Source organism: Condylura cristata, unplaced genomic scaffold (assembly GCF_000260355.1).
Source record: "Condylura cristata isolate star-nosed mole 26May11 unplaced genomic scaffold, ConCri1.0 scaffold00007, whole genome shotgun sequence".
Taxonomy (NCBI): Eukaryota; Metazoa; Chordata; class Mammalia; order Eulipotyphla; family Talpidae; genus Condylura; species Condylura cristata.
In genome coordinates, this window is record NW_004567108.1 from 26,615,097 (window position 1) to 26,625,461 (window position 10,365).

Consider the following 10,365-nt stretch of genomic DNA (forward strand, 5'->3'; position numbering starts at 1 on the left):
ATCATTTCTGTTAAGTTTGGGATTCTAAGTCATTTGGCATAAGCAACGCAACAAATGTTGGCAAGGATGTGGAGAAAAAGGAACTCTCCTGTCCTACAGGCAAAAATGCAAGCTAGTACCACTACTATGGAAAGCTGTTTGGAAGTTTCTCAAAAAGTTAAAAACAGAGTTTCCATATGACCCAGCAATCCCACTCCTAGGTGTATACCCAAAAGACACAAAAACACCGATTCAAAAGAACACCTGCACTCCCACATTTATTGGTGCTCTATTTACAATAGGAAATACATGGAAACAACCCAAATGCCCAAAAGTACATGACTGGATTAAAAAATGTGGTACATATACACAATGAAATATTACTCAGCAATCAAAAAAGATAAACGCATGCCTTTTGCAGCAACATGGATGGAGCTGGAAGGGATCATGCTTAGTGAAATAAGCCAGAAAGAAAAAGAAAAATACTGGGTGGTTTCACTCATACCAGGAGTGTAAGGGATGGGGGAGGAAGGAAAGAGAGAGAGAAAAATTTAATAGAGTAAAATGAAAACAATAAACAACTATAAACCGGAGACCTTTTATGTCGGTGGAAGGGGATGTGGGATCAGAACTGGGGTTGGAAGAATGCACTGGACTGTGGTGATGGCACACAGGTGAACCAGTGGTGGGAAGCCCATGGGGATTACAACTGAGATGAAAAAATGCACAAAATGAAGAATGATGTAAAAATATATAATAAAAATAATTTTAAAAGAAACTAAATGGTGAATATGTAGGTAGACCTATCACAAAATCCTGTAAGGATATTTGCTAAAAGCAGCTGGTATAAGCTGCACAGTTAAAACTGAATTTCTTGCCCAAACTTGGCTCTAAAACACATTACATACCACTGCAATAGTTCTCTAGCAGTAGTTCTTAGATCTAGAGCTTTTCCTATTTAAGATTCAGTTTGGAGGATTTGATTTCTATCATATATTGTTAAAATGAAAATGAAATTAAATCATTGGTATCACCACAATGCTATATAAATATAACAACTAATTGTTACTAATAACAAGTAATTTTTTAAATATAATTTCTGCACTCCACAGAATGCCAAAGGCAGAATGAACTAAAAATAACTAGTTACTAAAGAATAAACTAAAAAATTATTACTTTGCTCTTCAGTAAACAGTAATAGAATATAAAAGAATAAATTACCACTATAGGTGTCATCTCCTTTACTTTCATTTATCATAATAATAATATCATCAGAAACAAATTCTATAATTCCATGAGGATCATCATTTTTCAGAATTGTTATGTTTACAACTGTAGCAGTTCCCAACTTGCTTTCTCGTTCACCATGGCTGCTAAGGACCACACAATAGTGTTCATCCAACTAAAATAAACATGCCAAATTAGAAAATATTTAAAGCTAAAATTTTCAAAGGGAAATACTGATACAATAATTTTTCAGACATAGACCTCACCTTAAGGACAAACAAGCTAATATTATTCCTTTAAAAAAAAAAAAAAAAACAGCTTTCTCCCAACAATCAACAGATTCCAGATACAAAAATACATTATCCAAAAAGGAAAAAGCCAAATCATGATACTATATACTAAAATAGTAAGAAGACTGAACTTAATTAACATTGATGATTTAGCCATTTAAACTAGTAAGGAAACATAAGATTCATTTAAGAAATACATATGCATCGGTGAATAAACATAATGCAACTATATCGAGTTCCATTAAGACAAAACTCAACTGAATTTTCTTTCAAAACTAATTATACAGAAAAAACACATTCAGTTCAAAACTGTGCCATTAAAAGCTCAGGCAAAAAAACTGATCAGACAATCAACATTTCGATTTGTTTAGTGTTTCTTTACACAGAGCAACATATACCATTCAAATTTGAATGAGTCTTACTTTGTATATTTTTAGTTTGTCTTTTTTCAAACATAAGAACTTCTCAATTCTATATTGCCCACTTCCTCTCCTGCATCATCTTGCCAATGTTCAAAATACTGACATTCACAACTTACTAGGTACTACCAATTTAAAAAAAGAAAAAAAAGACAAGTTAAAAATGAAATTGTTTACCTCTGGTACCCCATCCAATCTTGACAACAAGGTTATCACGATTTCCCTTTCCCCAGGTTTAAATTCTAGAACCCCGGTGTTTCCATAGAATTCATTGCTATCTCTTGGTTCTACCCGGTAATGTAGAAACTGCTTAACCAGGGCTCCCCTGGATCGGATGATGTGGAGTTCTACGGAATCTCCTTCCTTAAAAAAGAAAAACCCACAAAAGTTCAATACTTGAAATTATTTTTCTGAGTGTCAGGACAGAATAGGCTTTAGTTTCTTCATGCTTACTTTTATAACATATGGTCCTTTGGAAGCAGGAGAAAATTCAAAAATTCCCCCAGGATCATCATTTTCCACGATAATTAGGTCACGACTAGTATATCCAGATTTTAGTACTTGATTTTCCACACTGACCCTGCGTAAGTCAGAGTAGAAATAAGGGATCTGAACTTTTGTAGGCTAGTCTACATTTACACTTTCACATAGTAAATCTGAAGCTTAGAAGGAGTTAAACCTTAAATTTAATTTATGTAGTAAATCAATTAAGATCAAAACACTTCTACTCAGCATTTAGAGAAAAACTTTTATTTCTGAATTCATTATCTTTCACATGTGACTGAAACTAAACACTGCACAAGTACACCAAAACTATGGGTAAATAAATGTTGTAAAAATATTTTCTTTTGACAAAGTATCAAACTTATCAATTTGTCCCCAGTTTTAGAAAAATTTAATTTATAACATGTCATTACATCTAGCTGAAATCATTTTAACTTTACATACACTTAAATTTCTTTTTTTTATTTTTAAATCACTATATAACATTATATTAATTGAATAAAAGTTGGATAACTGCATGGACTAAGTAAGGCAAGCCACACTGATGAAAATTAAACCTTTTAAAAAATAGTCTGTGACCTTGCATATGATTCCATTCATCTCAATTTTAACCTCTTGTCATTTTTTTTTTTTGGTTTATTAAAAGGAAAAAAATGTAGGACATATATCCAAAAAAACAAAATAGTATAGATGGAGCTGAGATACATAAGTTACCTCTAGAGAGCATATTAAAACGAGATCTTTTTCTTGTCTTTATGCTTAATGTGTAAATAAAGCAACAAAGAGACCTGGACTGTAAAGCTCTGAGGGCTTAAAAGCCAGCATGCTTTCTGAGAATTCTCAATTCTGCAAGCTGCTCTACATTTTTCCAAATATCACTTTCTATTGAACCAAAAGTACTCTTGATCAGACCTTAAAACCAAAAAGAAGCCACAACTATAATGTCGCAAGCATAGCTCATTCCCTATAAAATAGAGATTCTGAATTAACATCCTTGCCTAGTTTTTGGAAATCTGACAATCAAGACCTAGCATACAGACAGAAAACACTGTCCAAATAACAGTTTTGTTTGTTACTTTGTTATTTGTTATGTTGTTAAATGCAGTGACATAAGATTTTCATAGCAAATTTGCCCATATTTTATTTACCCCAATATTTTCAGTAATTAAAACTTCCTATGCTGCCATAAGTTAAAAGACAAGAAAACTGGATCAGTATGTAAAACACTTTTAAAAAGTCCATTTCAGGCATTGAACTTATTTTAAAGCTATCTTTATATGTGCTACCTCCTCCCAAAAGACAAATTTGAAAAGTTCTTTATAAAACTGAGAAAATATAGGAGAGAAATCACTTAGATGACCTCAGAAAGTCAATGGACGAGACAGAGCTATTGATTGCTAATCTCTATTACAAGATTCATAAAATACATTAGGTAAGAATTTTATAAGCAAAGCATAATAACTATTCCCTGGGTTATACACAACCTATAAGGAAAGTTAAAATTTTACCTTATTCTTCAAAATATATAATTACATTGGTACTCATACATGTTTACCAGATAATCTTAATTGAATTGATAACTTAGAACAAAAAAAATTCATAAAAGCTCCCATGGTCATTAGAAAATGCAGCAAGCATGCTCAGGCAAACTGACAAGCAAAATTTCTTGAGGTTTGTGGTCATGCAGAACAGCATGCTGTTCCAGAACAATGGTTTGCAGAGCAAAATGATGAAATCACCAAAAACAAGACAATATTTTGTACACTTACCCAAAATACACGACAAACCTTTCAGTTTCTACCCTGCCAACACAGAAAGAGGCATGGGAGGGGAAAAAGGAGACAGACACCATTTGCCAAAATCTCACTAATACCATTAAAACTCAGAATGACAGGATAAAAATAAAGCCTAAGAAAGTCTTTCTTTTATTTCCCCCAAGAGCTAGTAATGTTCACTTTATGAGAACTCTGCACACAGGTTCATTGCTACTGACAAATATTAGCAAGGATTCTGCAGTTCCCACTGAAGGAGATGACCCCATGAGCAGCCAGCATGTCCAGTCCCATTGAGGACATTCTGCTCCAGGTCTGCTCCAAGGCACGGGAGCCTCCCAGGAGCTGTGCACTCTGACAGGCCACTGCAGCTGAGCAAATTTCATTCAGCTTGACTTACAATTAATTAGCAGGTTTAATTAGGTTAAAAAAAATAAATTAAAAGCTCTAGCCTCAGTAAGAACGACTAACGCCAGTGGTTCTTTGAAAAACTAAAAATTCGGTAACAGAAAGAGCAATATACCTTTCATTATTTGCGTACTGCAGAAGCCACAGCTATCATTATATCTTTTAATTATTATAAATAATACCTAAATATCTTCATACCAGAAAATACACATATTTTCCCCAAATCCACAATGAGTACAGCCAATGATTTGTTTTTAAAGTCAAATAACTACCTATATAGCCATGTTGTGAAATTTTTCTGAAATAGACAAGCTTAATGAGAGTATTTTTGATTTGATGAAAAGCTGACCTGAAATATAATTTTTAGTGGCATGGCTGTGAAACATTTTTTTTTTTAGTACAGGACAACTTCTGTCTTATTTTTTGAAATATAGAGAATTTGAATTTAAAATTGACATTAAAAGAAAATTATGAACTACCACAGTGAAGTATTAATTATTTCTTCTTGCAATTTTACTTGTAACTTACAATAATCATACTTAATAGTATTAGTCATTCATGTTAGTTTAGTTTTCTTAAAAATTTGCAAGACTGAGATGAAGATTTTGAAAAATTATTTCAAATTGTAGATTCTTTCTCACTTTTAACTTAATACATCTTAGAAAATTCAAGTATAACGTCCTCATTTTTGTTTATGCACAATTGAGACAATACAAGCATGCACTATTTCCTAAACAGACTGAAACATTCTAAAAAATTTGAATTAATTTCCTTTACTTGAAAACAGAAGATTCAATAATAAGCTCTAAAGTACTCCATCCCATAAGTCATACTTCCTTATATACTGTTTTGTCCATAAGAGGAAAAAAAAAATAAAAATTTTATTTAATTAATTTCAAAATATTACATGATAAAAGTTAAAAAATAACTATTTTGAAAGAACGTAAACAATAGTCATTATGAACTTGCCAAGGTATAATTTAAATAATCTATAAATATTCATTTCTAAGCAAAAATTTGCAGTTAACCTAAAAAATGTTTCTGTGGGCTATCTTATATTTGGTTTATAATTGCCATTCATTTTTTTCCTTTATTTTTTAAGACTTCCATTGATTTAATAAGCCCTCAAACCTAACTAAAAAAAAAGCAAATAGTGAAAAATACTATTAACTTTAAATTCTATTACATTTCACTGTTTTACATCATAATAGCTTTCCTTATGATTTAATGTAAAGTATATATTAAAATCATTAGTCATTTAGATTGTATGTGTTGTGTTGGTTTTGGATTTGGATTTTTTTCTTGGTTTGCTTATTTTGTTATTGTTTGGTTTTTACTTTTTATGTAAAAAAGGAAAGTAAGCCTAATATGGTTCTAAAGCAAACAAAAGAGACAGTAAATTTTCAATAAATTTGTCCCTATATTTTATATTTTTCTATCATTTGAAAACGCAAAAACTACTACTCATCAAGTGTAAGAAATATGTTTAGATAAAACATCTAAAAAGAAAAACTTAGAACAGACTGACAACAAAATACAGAGAACAGAGGCTATATAAAATAATTGTTACTACTTCCATCCTGATTAACATAGTACAAATAACAAATGAACTTAATTGTAAATTTTATTTTTTTCTAAAATATGAATTTTGCTAAGTCATAAAGTAGCACTAGTTTCTAATATGTATCAAGTTTAATATGAAGAGACCTGAAGCAAATAAAGTTGATTTTAATTTCTAAATTCTTTCAAATTAATTAAATGTATGATCTTTTAGAAAGTGTTTTCTGAATTACTGAAAATAACTCTCTTTTAGAGATTGTGACATTTTCTTAGTATACTTTACCCACTGAGAATTGCTAAGTTGATCTTTATTATTACTGGGGGGGAACCCTTAAATTTGTATTATTTTTGAATCCCTGGAAAATAAGTATTATTTAATGTCTAGTTCCATGTAAAAAAAGGAATTTCATTATATGAAGATTAGACCTTCTTTTCACTCTGTCAAAAAAGCACTAATCCTCTCCTCTATTGAAAATGAAGCCAGTAGAGCTATTTGCTTACCCTAGCATTTTACATTTGCTGCTGCCTATTTTTTTCAATATTTTCAATGCTTAAGACTTATCTAATACCTTCCATAAATTCTCAATGTAATGTTTCTTTATAATGAACAGCAGGGTAAAAGTTCACTATGTAAATAGTCTAACCAAGAACCACCAATAAATAACAGAAAAGTCAGAAGGCTAGCAGAATGTTCCTCTTCTTTTTTTAATTTTACTTTACATATAAAGAAAAGAATTTTTAAAACTGAATTAATTAAGAAACATGAATATATAAATTTCACTAAAAGATTCCTAAAAGGTTTATTACCTGTCCAGCGAAAGTGTTACTGTCTCATTCATTTCCGGTATATCATCAGCTTTGACAGTAATGTTGATGGTTGTGTCACTTTGTCCAGATAAGAACACAACAGAACCATTAAAGGGGCCTATATCATCAAGGGTCACCGCTTTTGAATTAAAGCCAGAGGCCTTCAAACTCCAATAGACAGTAGCCTGACCATCAGTTCCATCCCGATGCAATGGAATGTATACCTCATAAAAAAAAAAACAATTTCCTCCATAATAATCTCACAAATTATATAATCTTATAGTTAGTATGAGTACATGCTATTATATGAAACATGTTTAATAACAGGAAGTGAACAATCAAATGACATTTAAAAAACATGACTGAATAATCCTTTTCTTTATGTATGAAAGAAATTTTAGATATATTTTTATTAGTTTTTGCTAACCAATCATCAAATTTGTTCCCAGCCAAAAATATGCTAACTTGAATTTTGTTTTAAGAAAAAACTTAAGTTTAAGGGCCAAAGAATCAAGAACAACACAATTTTGCTAATAATAAATTTCCATCTGATTCCCTGAAAAGAATTAATTTCATATCATAATTAAAATGAAAAATAAATTTTTGCAATTAAAACAAGAAAATTATATGGAAAATGCATCCTAATGTGACAGGGGTCAAAATACAAATGTAAGAAAAAATGCATCTGGTCAATACAACCAATGCAGTAAAAATGAAATGATACAAAATTGTGGCTCTGGGCTACCTTAGGGAAGTTAATTGACTTCTCTGACCTCTCTTCCCACATGTGAAATGAAGCCAGTGGATCCCTATATTGTATGTGGCAGGGATTAAAGTGCTTCTCCATAGTGTAGAGAAAATAAATTGATGCTATTATAATAATTCTGAAATAAACTATTTGGTAGTTTGTTCAAGTATTATATACTTTAAATTTAGATCATAAAAGGATCATAATCAAGCTACCTCAAACAAAAAATATAAATGAATAAATGGTAGACATGCTATCCTTTTTAAGTTCCTAAAAAAAATAAAGGAATATATTTATTCACTAACCTTTCTGCTAAAGTAGGTAGTAGTGGTTAGGGACAGAAACCAATGAGCAAAGTAATATTCTTTAGGCAGACAAATAAATAAATAATCTAACAAACAAATAAACAAATAACAGAAGGGTAGTCCTCAGATCACCCTGGGATTGGCCAGGCTGAGGCTAGGGCAAAGAGAACAAAGAGAAACTTCCATTATTTCTGCTGTTTCTCTCCTTAAAATCTCATTTCCCTCAAGGGAAAGACTATCAAATGGGTAAACTCACAGCCTCTAAGATAAAAGAATAAAAGTAATCCACTCTTTAAGACAAACTAAATGTATTTTGAGTTTTTTAACTTGGGTGGGTGGAGCGTAAAGCATATTTAAGAAATAAAAATTTTAAACCCATCTTGAAAAATGGAGCTTCTCTGCCAATTTATAGAATCAAATATACAAACAAAGAAAGTTATCATCACCATATTTTGACAAGAGGATTTGATAACAAAGGCAAGCCAGTCTCCTCATTCCTGATCTGAGTCCCAACTCAATTTAAATCAAACAGAAGTGAGAGAAACTTGGGGACAGCAGCAATACAGGCTCAGGGAATGGCAAGTCTGAAGGTGAGAATCAGAGTGGAAGGGGACATGTTGTAATTTTGAGTACGCTTTCATGTGTGTGTTTATGCACAACCTTACATATATATGCACATAAATAATATATGCATAACATAATTATTAAGACATAATATTCCTTAACTTTACCACTGTCCCTCCATCACCAAGCACAGAGACCAAGGCAGACAGATACCCAGTGCTATCGAAGGAAACATGAAAAATGCACAGAAATATGTAAAAAATTATTCTATCAAATATGGCAAAAGTTACAGAAAAATCACACCACTTACCAGTTTCTTGCATCAACTACAAATTGAAAATGTAAATGGTAAAGCTTTTCAATATCTTTTCACTCAATATACTAATCCTACCAAAAAACAATAGTATACTTATCAGGCCCATTATAAAAAGCCCACTTACCATATCAATGTCAGAATCTTCTGGTTCATGCAAAATGATCGGAAGATTGCTAAGAAAGCCAATTTCTCCATTTGCAATGTCCGGAGTGACCATTAAAGAAATATTTTGGATTTTTCCAAATCTAGGACTTATAGGTGGGATTGGGGGAATTATGTTCACCAACTCCAGGCTTTCCAACTATAATAGACCAAAAAAAAAAAAAAGTAAAAATGGAAAAAGATATAAATTTTGAGAAGTTTTATTAAAGTCTTAATGGACAACAGCATGGAACAACACAGTAGGCACGGGTAAATTTCACCAGTAAAATGGCAAATTCGTTCTCTGCTTCATTCACCAACCTGTTTCAATCTCTGCATTGGCTTCTTGAGCATTTTCTGCTCCTCAGTTATTACTACTCACCAGGGTTCTTTTTAAACCTTTTTTTTTTTTTTAAGAAATAATCATTTATGTGTAGAAGAACGAGAGTGGTGCTGGGGGGTTGCAGGGGTGAGATGATTCACCAGAGACAGAGTGGGGAGCAGAACAGGCAAATCTACTGAAATACAATGCTGAGGGGAGGATCTACTGAAATGCAATGCTCCATTTTTCAAGATGGTTCAGGAGAGACAGGAGAAGTCTGCTGCACCAGATGTGGGACAGCTACCTGGCTAGGGATCAAATTCAGGCCACAATGGTAATGGCACTGAGACTTAACCCCTAGGCCACCAGGGAGGCCCCTTTTATCTTGTAATTTTATACCTTCTACCAAATAACCTCTGAGTCTCTTTCAAATCCTAAGTCTTCATGACCAAATGTCACTCAACACCCACAAATGTCCACAGTATAAGAAAAACGTCCAAAATAGAACTCTCCATCTTTGTTCCTTGTCTATTCACCACCAGCATCACAAACTCAATCATCTTTTCCTCCTTGTTGCCTATATCCAACTACCTTGACCTTGAAGTCAAATATCAGAGTTGTCCATATCTCTTTACTCTCATCCACTGATCCACACCTCCAATCAGCCCATTCACTCACTCCCTGTCTCTACCAGAGAAAATGTATTGCATCATTCAAAACTCCAAATGTAAATTAGTATATCTTTATGCTTACAGAAATGCAACACACATATAACACAATATCCCTGAAGCTGATGAACATGATCAACACAGTAACTTTTCACTGTCTTCTCAGCTAGAATGTTCTCTTTATCAGCTCACAAATCCAACATGTACCACTTTTAAAAGCCTCATTTTTCTCATGTCTATAAAGATCTTAACTTCTTCAGTGCTTTTTAGTCTATCTCCTTCTGAAATTCTACTGTTACACTCACTAAATTTAGAACTTTACAAATTTCACTATT

At 32.2% G+C, this 10,365-nt stretch overlaps 1 protein-coding gene across 1 annotated transcript in view; it reads right to left on the minus strand.

Moving 5' to 3' along the window:
- Positions 1–10,365, minus strand: part of ADGRV1 (adhesion G protein-coupled receptor V1) — a 402,490-nt gene that overhangs the window by 375,671 nt on the left and 16,454 nt on the right. The window contains exons 9-13 of the mRNA XM_004678139.1: positions 9,024–9,200; positions 6,967–7,190; positions 2,369–2,495; positions 2,093–2,278; positions 1,130–1,381 (exon numbers count right to left, since the gene is read on the minus strand). Of these exons, the coding sequence (XP_004678196.1) occupies positions 1,130–1,381; positions 2,093–2,278; positions 2,369–2,495; positions 6,967–7,190; positions 9,024–9,200 (966 nt within the window). The remainder of the gene's footprint in view (positions 1–1,129; positions 1,382–2,092; positions 2,279–2,368; positions 2,496–6,966; positions 7,191–9,023; positions 9,201–10,365) is intronic.